Source organism: Rattus norvegicus, chromosome 7 (genome assembly GCF_036323735.1).
Source record: "Rattus norvegicus strain BN/NHsdMcwi chromosome 7, GRCr8, whole genome shotgun sequence".
NCBI classification, from domain to species: domain Eukaryota; kingdom Metazoa; phylum Chordata; class Mammalia; order Rodentia; family Muridae; genus Rattus; species Rattus norvegicus.
The window spans coordinates 131502831-131526084 of NC_086025.1; the positions used below are offsets into that span (position 1 = coordinate 131502831).

At 45.2% G+C, this 23254-nt stretch overlaps 2 protein-coding genes across 4 annotated transcripts; one reads left to right on the plus strand and one right to left on the minus strand.

Annotated features, from left to right (window-relative positions):
• Positions 1-1741: 1741 nt before the first annotated feature.
• Positions 1742-17877, minus strand: Lalba (lactalbumin, alpha). Of its 3 annotated transcripts, none has more exons than XM_063262984.1 (5): positions 14680-17877; positions 4098-4354; positions 3581-3739; positions 3077-3152; positions 1742-2074 (listed from the first exon to the last, which is right to left on the minus strand). In XM_063262984.1, exons 2-5 carry the CDS (start codon positions 4228-4230, stop codon positions 1963-1965), a joined length of 480 nt encoding a protein of 159 aa, XP_063119054.1. In that variant the 5' UTR covers positions 4231-4354; positions 14680-17877; the 3' UTR covers positions 1742-1962.
• Positions 17878-20834: 2957 nt separating this feature from the next.
• Positions 20835-21767, plus strand: Or11m3 (olfactory receptor family 11 subfamily M member 3). Its single transcript, NM_001000425.1, has one exon. It carries the CDS (start codon positions 20835-20837, stop codon positions 21765-21767), a length of 933 nt encoding a protein of 310 aa, NP_001000425.1.
• Positions 21768-23254: the final 1487 nt, after the last annotated feature.

Genomic DNA, 23254 nt, shown 5'->3' on the forward strand with positions numbered 1-23254 from the left:
GTTGAGAGCACTGACTGCTCTTCCCGAGGTCCTGAGTTCAATTCCCAGCAACCACATGGTGGCTCACAACCACCTGTAATGGGATCTGATGCCCTCTTCTGGTGTGTCTAAAGACAGCTATAGTGTACTCATATGTAATAAATAAATAAATCTTAAAAAAAAAATAAAGGAAAGAAAAGCCACAACTCCCATCCTCTGTGGGAGCTGAGATATAGGTACATGTGTGTTTTTGTCAGTTATACATGTGTGCATGTGAGTGTGGAAGCCAGGGTAACCTGAGGTTTCATTTCTCAGGAGCCAACTTCATTGTTTTTGAGACAGAGTCTGTAAACTTGGACCTGGGGCTCACAGATTAGGCTAGACCGACAGGCCATCAAACCCTGGGCATCCTCCTGAATGAACTGAAACCACAAGCACACACCACACGTGCATGCCCAGTTTTTCATATCAGTGCTTAGGTTCGAACCGGGGTCCTCATACTTGCTTGCCTGACACCTTATCCACCAAGCTAATCCCCCTGCCCATGAATGCTTTCTTGGTCTCGGTTTTCCATTTCTCTGAAATGCAACTTATCTTTCCCCTTAAGAATAGGCAGGACTGGGCTAGAGAGATGGCTCAGCGGTTTAAAACACTATTCCAGAGGACCCAGGTTCAATTCCCAGCAACCATACCTGTCTGTAACTCCAGGTCCAGGGCACCTGATGCCCTCACAGATATACATGCAGGCAAACTACCAAGGCGCATAATATAAAAAATAAATGAGCCCTTTAAAAAATTAAGCATGTGTCCAGAGACAGGCTCAAAGTGGGATCCACTTCAAAGGGAGACCCCAAGACCTGACACCATTACTGAGGCTATGGGGCACTCACAAAAAGGGACCTATCATGACTGCCCTCCAAATGACCCAAGAAGCAGCTGAAAGAGTCAAATGCAGACATGTGCATTGAACCAATGAACAGAAGCTGCTGACCCCTCTGGTTGAATTAGGGAAAAGCTGGAGGAAGCTGAGGAGGAGGGCAGCCCTGTAGAAGGACCAGCAGTCTCAATTAACCTGGATCCCTGAGATCACCAACCAGGCAGCATACACCAGTTGAGATGAGGCCTCCAACACATGTACAGCAGAGGACTCCCAGGTCTGGGTTTAGTCAGAGAAGATGCACCTAACCCTCAAGAGACTGGAGGCCCCAGGGAGTTTAGAGATCTATTGGGGGGGACGGGGGGAGGACATCTTCATGGAGCGGGGGTTGGGGGGTGCTCAGAGAGGAGGTATGGGATGTGTAACAGTCGAAGGGTGGACCGGGAGGGGAATAAAATCAGGAGTGTAAAAATAAATACATTTTTAAAAAATCTAAGCGTGTGCAGAATGTATTTCTAGCCTCTCATTAGTCTTATAGCGCTGCCCCCTGTATTACACCTATCTATATTGTCTCTCCTACTGGTCTTCATAGGATGAACCCTTTTTTTTTTTTTTTTTTTTTTGGTTCTTTTTTTCGGAGCTGGGGACCGAACCCAGGGCCTTGCGCTTCCTAGGTAAGCGCTCTACCACTGAGCTAAATCCCCAGCCCCCGGATGAACCCTTTTAACAACTTTGGACCTCCTGTGGTTACTAGATGACCGATAAAGTGACACAGAAAATGTTGTTCGTGTCCTTGTGGTAAGTTCACGCTCTTCCTTCTGTAGTGGGCGGAGCTTCCTCCGCCCGTATTCCACCCTTTCCCTATAGAAAGAAAACAGCAACAGAGACATCAAATTGGGCCCTTTATTTGGGACAGGGGAGGGTTCTCTTGCATTAGTAAAACCACCATCAAGACCCTTGCCGTCACTAAGCAAGGGTTTGCAGTCCAGTGTGCCAGTCACACGCCTGTTGAATAAAAGTCCTCTAGAGTCCGATGGTGTCACTACAGGATACAAGGCTCAGAGACAGATCATCTTCACGATAGAAAGAGCCAAACTGAGGTAGCCTTAGGGAACAGGTGTTTCTGAATTCAGGGCAGGGACAACAAGGGCAGGAGCTCCCGGCTTCTCACAGCGCCACTGTTCCAGCTTCTCAGAGCACATGGGCTTGTGAGCCTTCCTGATCACGGAGAAATGGACAAAACGAATGGACTGGCTGGAATTTTCTTTTTAACTTGACTATGCCAAATAGCGGGTTCCATTATGACGGTTTCATACATGTTTATCCGTGTGTTTTGCTCAGTTATTACACACTCACACAGACACACACACACACACACACACACACACACTTTCTCTCATGTTGCAGTTGATTAACAATGTCTAGCATAAAACTCCATTTAGGTTCATCCTCAGTGTGAGCTGAAAGATTGTAGAGAAGAAATACAGACATTCTGAGGTCGATGGCAAGGGCTCCTCAGTGGAATGGAGCTCACTATTAATAAAATAATAATAATAATAATAATAATAATAATAATAATAATAATAATATAGGGCTAGTGGTGGTGGTGCATGACTTTAATCTGTGAAGGCATAAGTAAGCAGATCTCTGTGAGTTTGAGGCCAGCCTGGTCTACAGAGCTAGATCCAAGATAGCCAGTGCTACACACACACACACACACACACACACACACACACACACACACCCTCTCAGAAAATCAAAATAAGGTCTGGAGAGATGGCTCAGTGGTTAAGTGCTGGGGTTCAACTCCCAGCAACCACATGGTGGCTCACAACCACCTGTAATGGGATCCAATGTCCTTTTCTGGTGTGTCTGAAGACAGTGACAGTGTACGCACATAGTACAATAAATTAATAAAATCTTCTTTAAAAAAACAAAACAATAATAATGATAAAATCAATAAAGTTCAGATCTAGAAAAGATGTGGAACCACACCAAGTGCTTTAAGGCTGAGAACTGGCCCAGGAAAGAGAGTTCTGAAAGTCAGCCTTCCAACAGGGAATTCTGTATCGGGAAAGTTGTCACACAAGAATGACACAGAAGAGCATTTTAAATATAGACCTTTCGGACTCTAGATGGATTTTGTTTTGGAGACTCCGTCAAAGGCCTAGAAAGGGAAGTGCTAGCGCCCTCCAGAGGAGAGCAGAGGCAATGACTCACCAGTAGTCGATCCCTTTGATAGCCACGATCTTCTTGGCACATACTATGTCATCCGCAAGCTCATCATCCAGGAACTCTAGCGGAGTGTAGGAAGGAACAAGACAGCTAAGAAATACAGCTCAGCGGGCTGGCTCCACTACTCCCACGGTCAGGGGGACTGGTTCTGAGCTGAAGGCTTGGCCTAGAGACTTTCTATATGAAATGGCCAATCTAGTAATGCTTCCCTTTGGTGGGGACTTCATCCCCTTCCCTAGGACACCCCTCAAGAAATCGACAGCTTCATCACACCCTGAAAATACAGCGTATCAGACTTCAAGACTCACAAGTGTCTTGAACTACCCTTCCCCGAGCCTTAGGGGACTCTCTGGGCATGCGGAGATCATGACCAGTTTCTTACTAAGCACCGCCATCTCAAGTCACACGGTACCCAGCACTCCTGCTGCTTTGGAAGACTCAGAGGCAGGTGTGGGGATACAGAAGAACATGATGAAAGAGGGTACTCACTGTCACAGGAGATGTCACAGATGTTCTCTGACTTGGGGAACTCGCTACTCTTGCACCAATTTCTGTTACTGATCTGGAAGAGTCCGTACTCTGTGCTGCCATTGTTCTTGACCATAGCTTGTGAGTCATAGCCACTGGTGTGGAATAAAACACAGGTCCCTGAGGGAGACAGAAGGAAGAACTTTCTCAGAGATGTCTCAGAGAGGCACGATTGAGAAACTAATTTGGAGCAGGGGGGAGGCTTCCCAACCAATCTCCAAAGGTGGTAAAGTCCAGAGCATCTTGGTGAAGTGAGAAAGGCCAGACAATGGGAGACAGGAAGGGCAGGAGAACTAGTTGAATAGAAGAGATCAAGACAGAACAAGAAGAGCTATGAGACCACGAGGACTCGGAGGAGGAGGAGGAGGAGGAGGAGGAGGAGGAGGAGGAGGAGGAGGAGGAGGAGGAGGAGGAGGAGGAGGAGGAGGAGGAGGGAAAGTTGGGAATGAGAGGAAGCAAGGAAGTAGTATAAACTCACATTCAAGCAAGCTGATGCCTTGATAGCCATCCATGTCTTCAATGGCGTGGGACACCTCACATTTTGTAAACTCTGTGGCTTGAAAGGCAGGCAGCGAAATACACGCCAGGAACAGAGGAACAAAACGCATCATTTTGCCTGCTCCCAGACCTTGAATGTGGATCCCACTCACTTCACCTGCTTTTATTTATGAAGAAGGCCTCTGGCCCCCTGGCACCAGGCCTTCTCTCTAGGAAGATGATGATGACGAGAAGTTTCTGCCAAGATAGAAACGCCGAGCCTGCCAACTTCCCTCCATCCTGCCACCCTCCCCACCTCCTGTATCCAGTCAATACCAAGTATTGTTTTCTGCCCATATAGTTCTACAATGATCCAGCTTCTCGCTCAGTTTTGGTAAACCTTTGTTTCTTTCAGGGCTGCTTCTAGGAAGCAGGATGTCCCTAACCTTAGGAACAAAGGAGGCTTCAGGACAGCACAAGTGAGGTGATTGGAAAACACAGTTGACCACAGCCAACTCCATTTCTACCCCGAAACACATACAGAATGTGGAAAGGGATTTATCATATCCTAGGACCAAAGGTGGCGTTTGTCTGGCCTACCTAACCATGGGACAAAGTCCAGGGAAGCCCCTTGATACGGCAGCTCATAGCTGAGAGCCTCGGAGAAAGGGATGGGACACGGTGACATTTGGCATGAGAGCCAAATACAGCTTGGATGTCAAGACTTCCTATGGAGGAAGATAGATAATGGGAAAAGCTTTGTGTGAAAATATCTAGCTGTCCTATAAGAAATTGCCAAGCTCCCTGCCCCTAGTCGCCACTGCCAGGAGATGCTTCTTGGTGTTATTAAGACATTGTGTCAATGCAAGGCAATTTCATAGTAACATTGTTTTTGGATAAGTAGTTCTTGATAGCCCCAAGGTTGGCCACAGACAGGAAAGGGGTCGTGGGTAAACTGTAATAGTCATCTCCTCTAAGCAAGTCAAGGCTGGGTACTAGTACCAAGTGATTACTGTAATTTGCTGTCATGGAACGCTACATTCGTGGTCTTGGTCATCTTTGCCTTCCTACCTACCTATGCTCATTTCATAAGCCTGATTTTTTACTTCTCCCGAGGTCTCCATCCTATCCAAGCCACCTAAGACTTAAAAACTGGAAGTCTTCCCACTGGCTATTATCTGTAAGTCTTCAGAGACAAAGGCGCTCTTCTCTGTTTAACCCCGCCTGCTCTGCTCAGGGTAACCAGCGTATAGCACAGTGTGACTGAAACTCGTGCGGAGGATGTGGAAACCCAAGGTGGATGAACAGAAACTCCTGAATGGGAAGAGATTCGGGCTCAGAAATTCAGCAAATGTGTTGCCTCTGCGGATCTCTCATATCCTACCCAGGACTGGGAAGGTTTGGGACAAGAATGGGAATTCTGTCACACTGAGCAAGTCACATGCAAACTGAGTGGGAATGGGAGGAGGCCCATGAGCCATACAGGAGAGGAACACATAAGAAAAGTTAAGTCCGATGAAGTCTTCCCAGTAGTGGTGTCTGCATAAACTGCCTCTGGCCCTGGGCAGAATGAGTATCTGTGACGGAGGGAAGTGGAGGTCCACAGTCTTAGACCACAGGAGCTTTCCACACCTCCGGGTTCATCCGCTTGCCTACGGTAATGTGATCGTATCTCACATCCGCTTGCTGGTAATATGATCATATCTCTGCCCTTCTCTATAAGCAATAAAAAGCAATATAAGGTCCAGGAATCACAGCTAAGTCCAGAAAAGAAGCCAAGTGGGCCCCAGGCAAGAGGAAGCATTTGTTTATAAGGGCGGGGCCACCTGAGGACCGAGAGCGAATGGGAACAACTGCAAACGTTCAGCGGAAGATGTCAGTTCCTGGAGATGGAACAATCGCCACGGAACTGAAAGAGGAAGAAACGGGAAGGCGGAAGTGTAGCTTTCTGTCTGATTCTCCCGTGCAGGGGTCAGGGGGAAGGGGGTGTTCCTGAGGATCCTTCACGCTGAGATCCAAATCAAATGGTGAGGAGGTATTTGCCACACACTTTTCTGGATTTCTCGGGACTTCCGGAAACTGAGTCCGTCTTCTGCTTCAGCATGATTTACCCTCTGACACCCCAGTTTGAAAGTCCTGGATGAGAGGCCGGGGTTGCTACTTGGAGTGACCCCCTGAAGGCCACATTAAAATCATCATTGCTTCTTACTTGTTTCACTTCTTGTTTCACTTCATTTCCTAAATCAGGAAAATTATACCAGGCAGAGAATGAGACAAAATCTTGAACTTGACCTATAAGATTATGCTATTTGCATTGTTTTGTTTTGATTTTGTTTTGGTTTGGTTTTGGTTTTGGTTTGGTTTTGGTTTGGTTTGGTTTGGTTTGGTTTGAAGATAGGGTCTTATATAGCCCAGGCTACCCTGTAATTCTATATATAACCCAGGCTATCCTTGAATTCATGATCCTCCTGCCTCTGCCTTCTGAATACTGGAATTACAAGTGTATGCTACCAGGCCAGCATAAAAACTTTATATCCTGTGTCAGGGTTTCTATTCCTGCACAAATTTCATGACCAAGAAGCAAGTCGGGGAGGAAAGGGTTTATTCAGCTTACACTTCCACATTGCTGTTCATCACCAAAGGAAGTCAGGACTGGAACTCAAGCAGGTCAGGAAGCAGGAGCTGATGCAGAGGCCATGGAGGGATGTTACTTACTGGCTTGCTCCCCCTGGCTTGCCCAGCTTGCTCTCTTATAGAACCCAGGGCTACAAGCCCAGGGATGGCACCCACAGTGGGCCCTTCCCCTTCATCACTCATTGAGAAAATGCCTTCCAGCTGGATCTCATGGAGGCATTTCCTCAAGGGAGGCTCCTTGCTCTGTGATAACTCCAGCTTGTGTCAAGTTGACACACAAAAGCAGCCAGTACATCCTGACATCAAATATTTAATCTCAAAACATATATATTTCCCTTCGTATGTATTTTATGTACTTTAGTGATGCTTCACGGTACTTTTCACATAGATATGGTGTTTTTAATAAATTTAATCTTACTTAAACATGTGCCATTTTTTAAAGATTTATTTATTATATGTAAGTACACTGTTGCTGCCCTCAGACACACCAGAAGAGGGCATCGGATCCCATTACAGATGGTTGTGAGCCACCATGTGGTTGCGGGGATTTGAACTCAGGACCTCTGGAAGAGCAGCCAGTGCTCTTAAACACTGAACCATCTCTCCAGCACCATTTGCCTCTTATTATGATTAATATGAATAAGATGTTTCCTCTTTCCGTTTTCAGTCATTGATAAGTTAATACAGAGAACAAAAACTTTTTTGCTAATAAGCATTCCATACAGCCACCTCAGCTATGTATAAAATGCTGTATGAGTCACATGATATTACAAATTCCAATGTTTAGGGATTTCTTGTACATAGTCAGATTGTCATTAAAGATGGTAAGTAAGTGTTTTCTGTTCATTCGGCTTCCATGGGTGGGGGGAGAGTACCAAAAAAGACACTTGCCATTGGATGAACTCACGAATTACATAATATATGGCCATTGTCTTGTTCCTGATCAAATCTCAAGTTCACATTTTCGTAACTGTATTCAGTCAAGGAAACTCCAGGCCGAGAAAGTAGAATGTAAGAGAAGCTTTATCTAAAGTTTCCTCTCTGGGCTGGGGATGCAGCTGGTAATGCAACATTTGTCTGGTAGGCACGAAGCCTTGAACCACAAAGAGAAACATCAAAATCCCCCGAAGGTCCTTCAAAGATCTACAGATCGAGTTGTCGAGGTATGAGCTGTAAATATTCCCCAAACACACAAATAAGGCACCAGAATGCAAACGCTAAGCACAAAAGTGAGAACAGTGGTTACATCTGGGAATAGAGAGGCTTGTAGTTAGAAAGGAACCTTCTGAGGGCTGGAGATAGCTCCGCAGTTAAGAGAATCGTCTGCTCTTCCGGTGGCCCTGGGTTCAAGTCCTTACTCCAACAGGGATGGTGGCTCACACCTGTCTGTAACTCTACACCTGAGGGATCTGATCTCTCTTTGGCATCTGCAGCCCATGCAGATGTTGGAGACGTTCACGCAGACAGGACACTCACAACACATTTTTTTAGTGAGACACAGAAAGGAACCTTCTGGAGGTCTGGCTGTGTTCTATTTATTGGCCTGAACATTTACCGCAAAGACGTTTGATTTCCAGTGTTTGGTTAAATGACGCGTTAACTCTTAGTGCTTAATTCTATATCCAGGTTGTCCTGCACACTTGTGCATATATTACCCCTTCTTTACAACCAGTTTCCGAATGTTTAACTTGTTCCTTCTAATTCAGCCATACTTCTCCGTCTCTGTGGAAGTTGGTTTTTGACACGAATCCAGGAAGACACGTGTCTTCTTGGAAGAGAAAATCATTTTTTTTCTTTTTTTCGGAGCTGGGGACCGGACCCAGGGCCTTGCGCTTGCTAGGCAAGCGCTCTACCGCTGAGCTAAATCCCCAACCCCAGAAGAGGAAATCTTAATTGGGAAGATACTGCCATAAGATCAGCTACTGGACAAGACCATGGGATACTGTCTTGATTGATTATTGATGTGGGAAGGCTCAGCCCACCGTGGGTGGCGCCATTCCCTAGGCATGTGATCCTGGATGACCTAAAGAAGCAAGCTGAGCAAGCCAGGAAGAGCAAGCTTGTAATCAATGTGCCTCCATGGCCTCTGCTACAGTTCCTGCCTGCAGGTTCCTGTCTTGACTCCCCGGACGATGGACTACAAACTGTAATATGTAATAATCTTTCCCTTCTCGAATTGTTTTAAGTCATAGTGCTTTATCACAGCAGTAGAATAGTAATTAAGACAGTCTCCCCAGGTTACTGTTCCATTAGGACTTCACTATTTGAAAAACAAATACCAGGCTGGAAGAATGGCTCAGTGGTTAAGAGCACTGAGTGCTCTTCCAGAGGTTCTGAGTTCAAATCCCAGCAACCACGTGGTGGCTCACAACCATCGGTAATGAGATCTGATGCCCTGCCCTGGGTTCGGTCCCCAGCTCCGAAAAAAAGAAAAAAGACAAAGAAAAAGAAAAAGAAAAAGAAAAAGAAAAAGAAAAAGAAAGAAGAGGGGGTTGGGGATTTAGCTCAGTGGTAGAGCGCTTGCCTAGCAAGCGCAAGGCCCTGGGTTCGGTCCCCAGCTCCGAAAAAAAAGAAAAAAGAAAAAGAAAAAGAGATCTTATATGCCCTCTTCTTGTGTGTCAGAAGACAGCTACAGTGTACTTATATATAATAAACAAATAAATCTTAAAAAAGAAAAACAAATACCATCCCAGTCTTGGATGTCTGGTTCCACATAGACAAGACTTTCTCCGTGCATCCCAACTGAAAAATCTGGACACTTTCAAGCTCTTTCTGTGGAAACCTCTCTTCTGGGTTTGTACATGCACTCTCCTAATTTAAAAGGTTTGTTGATTGCTATTCAGATGCATCCTCATATCTGTGATAGTGCAGCTCCTCTTTCACCGGAGACAGCTGTAGTACAGAGCTTGTAACTCAAGGATAGAGCATTTCACTGTAGGAAACACTGGCCAGGGATTGCTTCAAGTGTGGTAGTCTGAATGAAAATGACCCCCATAAGCCCATAGGGGGTTGGCACTATCAGGGGGTATGTCCTTGTTGGAGTGGGTGTGTCCTCGTTGGAGTGGGCGTGGCCTTGGAGGAAGTATGTCAGTGGGGGTGGGCTTTGAGGTTTCAGATGCTCAAGTCAAGCCCAGTGTTGCTCTCTCTTCCTCTGCCTTCGGATGTAGAACTCTCAGCACCATGTCTGCCTGTGTCCTTCCATGCTCCCTGCCATGATGACAATGGACTAAACCTCTGAACTAGAAGCCAGCCCCAATTAGCTTTCCTCTATAAGAGTTGCTGTGGTCACGGTGTCTCTTCACAGCAATAGAATCCCTAACTTAGACATCAGGTGTCCGTTTCTAGTACTGCAAATGTGATCCTGGACCTTGGTTTGGGTGTATGGTTCATGGTGCGTGGATTGTGTGTGTTTTCAGCCATCTGTACTTACCCCGCCCCCATTCCTGTCAGCGTTTAAATCACTCAAAATATAAGGCAGGTCAGTGCAGCATTCTTGGATGAGAATGTTGGTCTACACTTCACCACTTTCCCTTCCCAGGAAGAAGTCAGGAGTTGAAGGGCACAGGTAAGACAATGCTACAAATTTCCTAATAGACTCTAATGGCTTCAACTAATGCAAGGCACACAGACCTGTTCTGCTTCGATTTCTCACAATGGAAATTGGGTTACATAATTATAAAATTATGGGCTACATAATGTAATGTTAAATCTGCATTGAAATGGAGGAAGCGGTCTGTGGAACCTGTCTACCATCTTTCTGATCCTCTTGTTCTAATCCTCCCGTTGGTGGTCATAGGCACCTATCTGTCTCTTGGCACTAATCATTTTGCTGAGTGCTGTATAGAATGGATGTTGTGTTGTTGAATGTCTAGACTTTGAGGAGAGGAAGAGTTCTGGCATTGCATTAATAGCTAGTAACTAGTTAATAAATTGAGTTTGAATATAACGCATATTGAAATTTAGCTTAATCTTTTTAAGTCTCATTATAACACATCTTTGATGGTGTACACCTTCAATCCCAGCACTCAAGAGGGAGAATCGGGCAGATCTCTGTGACCTAGAAGCTAGCCTGGTCTCCACAGCAAGTTCCAAGCCAACCAGAGGTTACAATGAAGTTCTGTAAAAAGAAAACTTCACTCATTCATTAATTCATTAAAAAAAACTAGACCATTTTTCTCATAGAATAATTTATCCCTGTGGACTGTCTGAAACATTTATGGATGGCTTTCAGTTTCCAATGAAATTTCTCCACTCCTGTTGGCTAGAATTCAGATATATCCCCCCCCCTCTACAAGTTTCAGTAGTTAAGTTACAATGTTTCACGAGTTCCCTTATACAGGTTTCCAGATTTCTCTCTGAATATACCTCTTCTTCTGCCCTACAAATTCAAACAGTCCCCGTCTTCCCAAACTCTGTTCTCTGCCTCCTCAGTGTGGCAAGACCACCACGCTTCATTCCTCCCACCTCCCAGTTCTAGAAAGTACGTCCGGCAGACACTGGACCTGACGGCAATGCTTGTCTGGTTAGTCCCTTCTTCTCGGGGGCACTGAAACCGTCTGCCATGCCTCTCCTCAGCCGAGAGCAGATGTTCCATGTCTTTTGTGCGTTTGCAGTCATTCATATCAGGAGAGTTGCTACGAGAGCCAACACTCTCTCACAGGTGGAAATTGCAGTCCTTTTAAACTTTTTTTTAAAGATTGATTGATTGATTGATTGATTGATTGATTGATATGAGTGCTCTATAGCTGTCTTCAGACACCCCAGAAGAGGGCATCGGATCCCATTACAGATGGGAATTGAACTCATTGCCCTCAAATTCTAGCTCAGACTGCATGTACTCTACTGAAGTCACCTACTACTTTTTCTATGATCTCAGTGAACCCTGTAGTTCTTTGGGGGGGCAAGCTATATTATTAAGTTATACTAGTGCATACTGCGCCATAGTGAATCTCCAGGTAAGTCTTATACCTCAAATATCCAGTAATGACTAGCATGTTGTAGAATTCAAAAATATTAATTTTGTGAATAAATCATTCCAAAATGCATTGTCTTCTACTGAAAAGAAATAGATAATATCAGGAACATGATCCCTCCTCATTTCGTAGAAGATTAAAATATAATATGGTTTAATCTCCTCGACTTAACAGCTTTAAGGGAAAGCTATGCCAATTGGGCCACATCTACATAATGAAATTGGAATTTTAAAATGCTCATAATAGGGCTGGAGAGGTGGCTCAGTGGTTAAGAGCGCTGACTGCTCTTCCAGAGGTCCTGAGTTCAAATCCCAGCAACCATATGGTGGCTCACAACCATCTGTAATGGGATCCGATGCCCTCTTCTGGTGTGTCTGAAGATAGTGACAATGTATACATAAAATAAATAAATCTTAAGGGGAAAAATGCTCATAAAAAATAATGATAACTGAGACATCAGAATTCACATTGTATATAAGCTAACTGTACCTGTATAGAAAATATACACTTAAAATCCTGCAAGGGACTCTACTTCAAAATAATTGTTTCGACTTGCATGTGCTAGTTTTTTAACTTGGCACAGATTTTTTTTATTTTCATTTTTATTTGTTTTTTTAAATGTACTCTTCTCTCATACAATATATCCCAAGCACAGTTTTTCTTCTCTCCATTCCTCCCAGTCCCCCTGCCCCACCTCCCTTCTTCCCCAGATCCACTCCTCCATTTTCCTTTCAGAAAAGAGCAGGCCTCCCAGGGATATCAACCGAACACAGCATGACAAGTTGCAGTAAGACTAAGCACACTCCTTCCTGTCAGAGCTGGATGAGGCCACCCGGTAGGAGGAAAAGGGTCCCAAGAGCAGGTGAAAGAATCAGAGACGCCCCCTCCCACTGCCGCGGTTGTTGGCTTCGAGTTTTTCTAGGACTCCTGACGCATGCTTTTTAACCGTGATCTGAGTCTAGCATTAACAGATATTGACCCTGGCTATCTAACTCTCTTCATAAAAGATGACTTAGGGCTATCGATTATTCTGCACCAATACTTCATTTTTACTTCATATCTCCCAACCACGTTCTGAGTTTAGGTGACAGTCCACTCGGCCTCCTGAAGGCTCATTTTGTGGCTAGGGTGTCTTCCAGAGCTCACCAGGAAGTGCATCTCACAGTGACTTACGATAAGGGTACTAGATTGAGCCTGTTGATGACTGACTGAGACCTTCGTTGGACTACCTGCCCTTGTAGCATTTTTCCAGGATAGCATGTGGGCAATCAACCTCCTGGAGACAAGTCAGGTCTCTGTGATACTGCTCATCTGCATGTCTCCTATGGTGCTGAGAATCCGGAGGTAGCCCATGTCTGAAGAGTATTTCCATGGACTGGTTTCTTTTCCAGGGCAATCTGTCATGGCTTGGATCTTCTCCTTAGTCTCTTCTATTTACCTGCCTCCATTATCTAAAAACAAACTCATAACAGAGACGTCTGATGTGAACTCTGGCTCCATCATTTGCTAACTGCATGGTTCTGGATAATGGGCGTGACCTGACCTCGTACATATAGCTTCCTGACACATATAAACCGAAGATAATGATAATAACCACCTCCTGGCAGTCTTAGTAAGTCTCTATTAGACAGTTCTGTAAAAGGAACATTTAGCATTGTTATTTTGCTCTCTGGCTTTAGTACAAATAGATGATAGATAGATAGATAGATAGATAGATAGATAGATAGATAGATAGATAAATAGATAGATAGATAGATAGATATAGTAGATGATAGATAGATGATAGATAGATAGATGATAGATATAGTAGATGATAGATGATAGATAGATTATATTTAGACAGATTATAGATAGATAGATAGATAGATAGATAGATAGATAGATGATAGAAGATGATAGATATAGTAGATGATAGATGATAGATTATAGACAGATTATAGATAGATAGATAGATAGATGATAGATAGATAGATGATAGATATAGATGATAGATAGATGATAGATAGATAGATAGATGATAGATATAGTAGATGATAGATAGATGATAGATAGATAGATAGATGATAGATATAGTAGATGATAGATTATAGATAGATAGATAGATAGATAGATAGATAGATAGATAGATAGAAGACAGATGATAGATAAGTTATACTAATACTATTGATTAATACATACATATAGGGTGTGTGTGTGTGTGTGTGTGTGTGTGTGTGTGTGTGTGTGTACTCTCTCCATCCTTTCCTGAGGCTTTTATCAAGGAGTTGGGATGAGAAATAGAGGCTGACCAAATGAAGTTGAGCCGGACCATGTGTCTATAATTAAGAGGTCTGCATCTCAGTGGGAAAAAAGGACATGTGATAAGAAAATGATGGCCCCATTATTAAAGCGTCAATACATACTCTACTAAATCTTGTGTTGTTTTATGCTCTGTGCCCATAGTAGTGGGGAAAAAAACTGAAATGTCATGAGAATTTCATAAATACTTATTGGGTTAATTAATGTTACAATACGTGTTCATAGGAAAACATAGTTTAATGTTTAAAACAACATAGTGATCCTTCATTTATCCTTTATTTTTTTTTTTTTTTGGTTCTTTTTTTCGGAGCTGAGGACCGAACCCAGGGCCTTGCGCTTCCTAGGTAAGCGCTCTACCACTGAGCTAAATCCCCAGCCCCTCATTTATCCTTTAAACTCCCATATAACATTTCGGAACATGTGCTAAGATGAAACAAACTTTTAGGCACAAGTTGGATATTTTTCTCACAATCATCATCAACTATGTCAATAAACACTAGTGTTCTTCCCTATGCAGAAAATACCCTAACCTGTGTCAGCCTCGGGCTACTCGCACAAGCCAAGGCCTCCATCTCTGTTTTGTATTCTTAGAGAAAATATGCTAGTTAACCTCCTTTTGGTCACCCTTTTCTCGTCCAGAGCTCTGCACTCTGCCCTCTGCCAAAGTGAGATACTCACGCTTCCAGGAAGAGAGCGTCCCCGTCTGTTATTAGGAAGCCCAGCACCCAGCTGCAGGGCTCGTCCTCCTCCTCATACAGATCTTCCTCACGGGCAGGGACTCCGTCCTACAGGAACTGGGTTTCCTGTTCACAAACCTCATTCAGCTACGTACAGTTGACTCCGTGATTTAGAAGAAACCCGACTTGGTTTACTTTTAATGTTAATCTATCAAATTAAACAGAGCAGGTTGTCCTCAGAATTCTGTAGTCATTTCCTCCACTGTCTTCCCTGACCAGAAACAAACCCGACTGAGATCCTGACCCTCACCAGACTGTTAACACAGCCATTCTGGGCACACCCATACTGATCCAAGCCAGAAGTGCAAGAGCAAAGTCAGAGCACACTTCACAGTTCCTCGTAAGGCTCATTCTGAGAACTGACAAACTGAGCAAGTTAACGTGTGCCTTGTGAGGCATAAAGTATTTGATACATACTGGCTCTAATTGCAGCCTTTTAATCTATTTACTGTGTGTATATGTGTCTGTATGTGTGCCTATGTGTGTATGTGTCTGTGTATGCATCTCTACATCTATATACACATACCCATGCACATATACATATATATGTGGGCCTCTGTGTATATGTGTCTGTATGTTTGTATGTGCCTCTGGGTGTGTGCATGTGTGTGTGTGTGTGTGTGTGTGTGTGTGTGTGTGTGTCTGTGTGTCTGTGTGTCTGTGTCTGGGTCTGTGTAAATCTCTTTATCCATCTATCTGTCTGTCTGTCTGTCTGTGCCTCCATGTATATATGCCTGTGTATGTTTGCATGTATGCATGTTTGTGTATGTGTGTATGTAGATGTTCATGCCTCAGCACTGGTGTGGAGGTTAGAGAACACTTGTGGGAATCCATTCTCTCCTCTACCATGTAGACTCTGGGGAGTAAACTTATATTGGAGGCAAGCAGCCTTACCTAGTGAGCCATCTCACTGGTCTCGACATCCCGTCTTGCCGGTCCTTCCAGAGCCCAGGCACAGCTGGTTAGGGCACTAAGCAACGGTCCCTTGAGGGCTAAAGCATCCCCTAGAACCAAGGCACAGAAGCAACTGTTCCAGCTGGCACCCGGCTCCATGTCTGCTCCAAGAAGGCGCCTCTCCAGCCTTCACACAGGAGGGATGGCACCCAGCTCTATAAAGAGTAGCAGTGTCTGCAGCAGCACATACAGAACAGGGACCTCGGTCTTCCGTGAACCCTCTGGGGCTGGGGAAGGCTGCGATGTGGAGGCTTCATGAGAGAGAAGCAGGAAGCCCTGAGAGTTATCTGCTGGCAGAAGAAGTGAATCCCAGGATTCAGACAACCAGGAGAGCAGCAGTGACTCGGAGCATGAAGAACAGGTCAGCCCACCCCATCACTAAGTCTGAAGATCTAGAGTTCCTCTGGTCCAGTAGTGCTCTCTGCTCAGACCCAGCCAAAATAGACAAAGAAGGGAGTGTGCCACATGCCTTCAGTCCCTGTATTTCTCTCTGAGAGTCCAGTGGATGAGGACTATCTGTGTCAACTTCTGGAGGCCAGAGATGGGACTCCTTCCCCTCCACTCTGCCCCTGTGTTCCGTGTGTCTCCTTATTTTCATCCTCAAACCTAAGTCTGTAAACAGCAGTAGTTTTTCCCAGCATGGGTCAGGGTGCTCAGTCTTCTACCACTGCACCCTGAGTAGAGATCTTGGTCTGTATCTGAGCATGTGTAAACTTAAGTCTACTCTCAGTTCTGACGAGCCCCTTGATCAGCTGAGGACAGTCTTTATGGTCTTCCCTCTTTGATTATTTCTACATCCTTCGTACAGTCTTCACATTTAACCCTTCCCACATCATAAATCATAATATCAACAAACAGACCCTCTCTCTCTCTCTCTCTCTCTCTCTCTCTCTCTCTCTCTCTCTCTCTGTGTGTGTGTGTGTGTGTGTGTGTGTGTGTGTGTCCGTCCCTTGAAGCTGGACTTCCAGGCAGTTGTGAGCCATTCGACATGAGTGCTCTGAGCCTACCTCAGGCTCTGCAAGATTTTGCTCTCAACTCCTGAGCCGTCTCTCCAGCCCAAAATCCTCATCGCTTTACGCATCCGTTCTCACCTTTCCTGTACTTGTTCAAACTCATTGCCGAGGTGAACGTGTCCCCTTTAAATATGCTTCCGGCCACCTCCCTTTTCTTTCTTTTTTTTAATTAATTTATTTATTTTATGTATGTGAGTACACTGTCAGACATACCAGAGAGCACTGAATCCCATTACAGATGGTTGTGAGCCACCTTGTGGTTGCTGGGGATTGAACTCAGGACCTCTGGAAGAGCAGTCAGTGCTCTTAACCACTGAGCCATCTCTCCAGCCCCCACTTCCCTTTTCATGTTTCAAATTGCAAGGTTTCTTTGAGTATAATTCTGTTGTCTGTAATATTGGTCGTCCCTTTATTTCATGTTATCTGATCCTTTATGAATCCTGCATGCTAGTCATGTCTACTGAAGTTATTGATAAAATATGGGACAGATGCAGGGTCTAAAACACCTTCCGTATTTTCTATGTAACTTTCCTAAAAGTTAATGTGTAGAGCTTTCTCTGTCCTACTTCATTATTGTCTCAGTAAATGACATTATGTAAGGTTTCTCCTGGAAAGCCTTACAAACCTCTCAGGGATTCTTTGGTGAGGGGTTGAGGCACAGTTTCTTTGTGTAGCCTTGGCTGTCCTGGAGCTGACCAGGCTGGCCTTGAGCTGAGAGATCCTCCTGCCTCTGCCCCCTGAGTGCTGGAATTCAAGGCGTGTACCACCCAGACTCTTTTTTTTTTTTCCGGAGCTGGGGACCGAACCTAGGGCCTTGCACTTGCTAGGCAAGCGCTCTACCACTGAGCTAAATCCCCAACCCCACCACCCAGACTCTTAATGATTCTTTCTTTCTTTCTTTCTTTCTTTCTTTCTTTTTTCGGAGCTGAGGACCGAACCCAGGGCCTTGAGCTTGCTAGGCAAGTGCTATACCACTGAGCTAAATCCCCAACCCCTTTAATGATTCTTTAAGAGACAACTATTCTATAAAATATATATTTAAGAACTTCACCAGGAGGGCCAGGTATGGTGGCATTCAGAAGGCAAAGGCAGACGGATCTCTGTGAGTTTGAGGCCAGACTGTATACATGATGAGTTTCAGACCAGCCTAATTTACAAAGTAAGACTCTGTCTCAAAAGATCAAAAAGAAAAAAGAAGAAGAAAAAGAAAGAAAAAGAAAAAGAATTTCCCCAGCGAACACAGTGCCACACATTTGTGACCCCAGCACTTGGGAGGCTGAGACAGGACGACCATGAGTCTAAGTCTAGCTTGCACTATAGATAAGTTCTGGGCAATCCTGAGCTACATAGCAAGACGAAGTCTCAAATAAAACAGCAACAGTATATCTGTAAACAGACTCAGGGCTGAGAGCAACTGTTGCTCTTGCAGAGAGACTGGCTTCAACTCCTAACACCCACTAATGCTTCACAAGAATCCATAGCTCGGGTTCCAAGGGGATTCTATGACCCTTCTGACCTAAATGAGCATTATGCACACACAAGGCATACATACATACATACATACATACATACATACATACATACATACAAAATAATCAAGCACGTATATAAAGATTTTTAAAACAACATTAAAAATAAAATAATCTCACCAAGCACCAACGTTCACTAGTTGGCAAAGGCACTGGTAACTTTTTCTATCTAAATAAAGCAGGGTTTCACAACCTTCTAGACACTGAGACCATTTAACACAGTTCCTCACGTTGTGGTGACTCCCCAACCATAAAAATGATCTTGGTTGCTATCTCCAAACTGGAATTCTGCTCCTGTTGTGGATTGTAATGTAAACATCTGTGGTTTCTGATGGTCTTGGGCGACCCCTGTGAAGGGGTCATTCGACCTGAACCACAGGTTGAGAACCACTAACTAAAGCATTAATTAGTCCAGGGTACAGACTTGAGGAGTTCGTGATCAGTTCTCTGGTTGGTTCATTTTACTAGTCTGTTCAAACTCTCTAGCAAATCAAGTGTCCTATTCAGGCCCCTTCCTGGATCCTTTAGAAGCTGTTACTATGTAGAAGCTAAAATAAGAGATATAAATAAGAGATATGTTCAGATACATAGAAAAGTGCCCTGTGTGCTCTGTCTCTTTACCCCCATGAGATTTGCATGTGTATATGCATGACGTAAGCCAACAGCACAAAAGAGAGGACAGGACAGGGGCAGGCACACAAAAGTCATGTGCCTTTGCTGTCATCTGACTTTAACTTCAAACCTATTGCCTCCATATCAAGTCGGAGTTGCTAGTTTCCTCCCCCCATCTCTGTCTGTCTGTCTCTTGGACTTTTGTCTCTATTTTCAATGTTAGTTCCATCTCTAACTTTGAGTGGCAGAATCCCAATATTTCCTTAATTAGGAGAGGTCCCTTTAAAAAAAAAAAGATGTATTTATTTATTATATATAAGCACACTGTAGCTATCTTCAGACACACCAGAAGAGGGCATCAGATCCCATCATAGATGGTTGTGAGCCACCATGTGGTTGCTGGGACTTGAACTCAGGACCTCTAGAAGTAGTCAGTGCTCTTAACCACTGAGCCATCTCTCCAGCCCAGAAGAGGTCCTTTACCGCCCATTTAAATGCCTTTTTCTACCAGGCGTAGAGGCTGGTGCCTGTAATCCCAGCATTTGAGAAGCTAAGACAAAAGAATCAACAGAAATCCAGTGCCAGCCTGAGTCTCATGGCCAGTTCTGGGCGAGCCTGGGCTACAGTGTGATGCTTATTCTCAAATGACTGCCTACTCTCTGACTCAAGTATTGATTGTTACAGACTACAATTTCCCCCGGCTGTTTGCCAGCATCTCACCTAGATAAGTCCGTGTCTTATTATTCCTCCCACCGGAGCTCATCAAAAGTCCGCCTTGTATTTGGTGTTAGTTATGCAATAAGAGGATAAACACTGGGGTTTTGTATAATAAAAGACACCAGGACAGAGATCTCTAAAGAACTCACAGACGAGTGGGCTAAATCTGAGGAATATAAAACAGGGGAATCAAAAAAATAAGAAAAATAAACTCTTCAGATTCTGACAAATGACCAGAGGCTGAGCAAAGTTTGTAAACAGCCTTCTCCAGCCTTACTAAAACACTTGTCCAGGAAAATAAAGAACTTCCCAGAGGAGCAGGTTCTAGACGAACCTGGACCTAACTGCACCTCATGGAGTACATGACTCAGATGGTTTCTCTGGGTTTCCAAGTCTTCCTTCCTTCCTTCTTTCCTTTCTTCCTTCCCTTCCTTCCTTCCTTTGTTTTTCTTTCTCTCTTTTTTTCATTTTCTCTTTCTTTCGTGTGTGTGTGTGTGTGCGCACGCGCGCATAAGTGCATGTGCATGTGTGCGTGTACACATATGTATGTGCACATGTGCCCGTGTGTGTGGAAGACAGGGAAACATGTTGGGGATCTTCCTCAATCACGTTCCACCTTTTTTGGAAATCAGGGTCTCTCCCTGACCCTGGAGGTCTTCGACCGGTCTAGACTAGTGGCCAAGCAGCCCAGAGATCCTCTCCTCCCGGTGCTGGGATCACAGCGGTGTAGAGATCCACCTCTCTTCTATGTGGATGCTGGGAAGGAAACAAATCCACCGAGCTGTCTCCCCACCCCACCAAGTCTGGCCTTCTTAGAAAGTCCCAAACGGGTTGCTGCCCCGGGGAAACATGCATGACTTCCAAACTAGGCTGCATCTGTCATCTCAGTACTCACATCCTTCCAGAAAAGTGCGGGGCTCCTACCGGTACCCAGCCGGTATCACCAGGTAGATCGCTGTCTGCTGCGAAGTTTGCTCACGCACGCGTTTCCATCCCCCAGGACAAGGCTTAGGGAAAAGCACTATGGAACGGGGTATTATGCAGGAGATTTAGACCCAAGCAAATGGACTCAAACCATAATTCCCTCAGAGCGATCTTGAATAACTCATGTATACTGTTGGGTATCGGTCTCTCTTAAACTAGAAGGAGACCGTAAAGCCTGTCTCCAATACTTGCTAAGATTTGTAAACAGTAAGCCAGTCATCGAGTGTGGCCCTAATAGACTATTGCTCACTAATGGCCGTCTCCCTCTCTTCTGGGCTCAGATCTCCATGAGTGCTGAGAGTGGGAACCAGACCTCCTGGCTGACCCTAGTGGGCTTTGGGAGGTTGAAACAGCTGGGCTTCCTCCCCTTTGCCCTCTTTCTAGCCATCTATATGGCAACGGTTGGTGGCAATATCCTCCTTGTGCTTGCTGTGGTCTCCAGTCGGACCCTCCACACACCCATGTACTTCTTCCTCTGCCATTTCTCCATGCTGGAGATTGGCTATACAACCAACATCGTGCCTCGGCTGTTACAGAGCTTCCTGGAAGGCGGGGTCGTCATCTCATTGGTCAGCTGCCTCGCCCAGTTCTATGTGTTTGCCTCGCTGGCTGCCGCGGAGTGTCTCATGCTCTCCGCCATGTCGTATGACCGCTACCTAGCCATTTGTCACCCCCTTCATTACCCGGTTCTCATGAGCACCTGGTACTGTGGCTGCCTAGCCACGGGTGCTTGGTTCAGTGGCTTCTTCTTCTCTGCCTTCACTCTGGCCTTGGCAGCCCCTCTGTCCCTCTGTCCCGGCCCCAGGGTGATTGATCACTACTTCTGTGACTTTGCTCCAGTTGTAAGGCTGTTCTGTGGAGAGGTGTGGGTCATGTGGGGGGCTGGTGTGAGTATCTCCGGCTGCCTCACGCTCACCCCCTTCCTGTTGATTGTCACATCCTATGTCTTCATCCTGAGGGCTGTGCTGAGAATACCTTCAGGCCACGGGAGACAGAAAGCCTTCTCCACTTGCTCCTCCCACCTCAGCGTGGTTGCTGTGTTTTACGGCACTCTCATTGTGGTCTATGTGGCCCCGACAGACCACATGGCCCCCTTGCTCCGGAAGGCCTTCTCGGTCCTCTACACAGTGCTCACCCCCATGGTCAACCCCATCATCTACAGTCTCAAGAACCAAGAGGTAAAATGGGCTCTGCGCAGGCTCTGGAGGCGGCTCCTCTGAGGTCACGCCCCGCTGAGGTGCGCCGGACAGCTGTTGACTTCTTCTTCGATTTTTACCTTAGCCCCTTCCTCAAAGTCAGATGGAGAAAGAAGGCCATTGTGTCGAAAAGACCAGACAACGGGTTGAAAGGAAATACCTAAAAACAGAAGGTAACTTCAATTTTCCATTGTGATTGGGTAAAGGTCAAAATCTCATGCCTCAAACAGGGCCTAAGCCCTGTGGACATTTCATAAACATTCGTTTCAAATGAATTAGTGCGAAAATGGATGCAAGGAGGAGTTGAGTGGCAACACCAGATGGGGAATGTTTAGGTTTTTCTTTATTATTTCTGTATTATGTATGGGAGTTTTGTCTGTGTACCAAGTGTGTACTGGCTGATTTTGTGTGTCAACTTGACACAAGCAGGAATTATCACAGAAAAAGGAAATGCCTCCTTCCCTTGAGGAAATGCCTCCACGAGACCCAGCTGTAAGGCATTTTCTCAACTAGTGATCAAGGGAGGAGGGCCCAGCCCATTGTGGGTGGAGCCATCCCTGGGCTGGTGGTCTTGGGTTCTATAAGAGAGCGAGCTGAGCAAGCCAGGGGAAGCAAGCCAGTAAGTAACATCCCTCCATGGCCTCTGCCTCCTGATCCACTTGAGTTCCAGTCCTGACTTCCTTTGGTGATGAACAGCAATGTGGAAGTGTAAGCTGAATAAACCCTTTCCTCCCCAGCTTGCTTCTTGGTCATGGTGTTTGTGCTGGAAGAGAAACCCTAAGACAAAGGTGCATGTCTGGTGCCTGGCACCATGGAGACGAGGGCATTGGATGCCTTGGAACTAGATTTATAGAGAGCTGTGAGTTGCCATTGTGAAACCAAACCAGGAAAAAAAAAAGACCTTGCAGGTTAAAGATTGTTTGCAGTTAAGACAGTTAAGGATAAATGCCTAGGGCTGGAGAGATGGCTCGGTGGTTAAGAGCACTGACTGCTCTTCCAGAGGCCCTGAGTTCAATTCCCAGCAACCACATGGTGGCTCGCAACCATCTGTAATGGGATCTGCTGCCCTCTTCTGGTGTGTCTGAGGGCAGCAATAGTGTACTCACATACATAAAATAAATAAATCTTTGAGGAAAAAAAAGAATAAATTCCTAACCAGGTGGTGGTGGCACACACCTTTAATCAAAGGACTCAACAGGCAGAGATCTCCGTGAGTTCGAGGCCAACCTGGTCAACCTGGTCTACAGAGCGAGTTCCAGGACAGCCAGGGCTACTTGGAGAAGCCTGCCTTGAAAAATAAAAACAAAACAAAACAAAACAAAAAAAAAGGAATACGTTTCTGTTTGTCCCGTGTTTGTTTGATGTGCTTGATCACATGTGGGTGGGAGGTACATGAACAGGAACTACATCGAGTGTATATGCGTGCCCCTGATTGGACCTGATGGGAAACACAGTGTTCCTTTTAAGCATCAACAAAATGTGACTCGTTACCATCTCCTGCAAACCCTGGA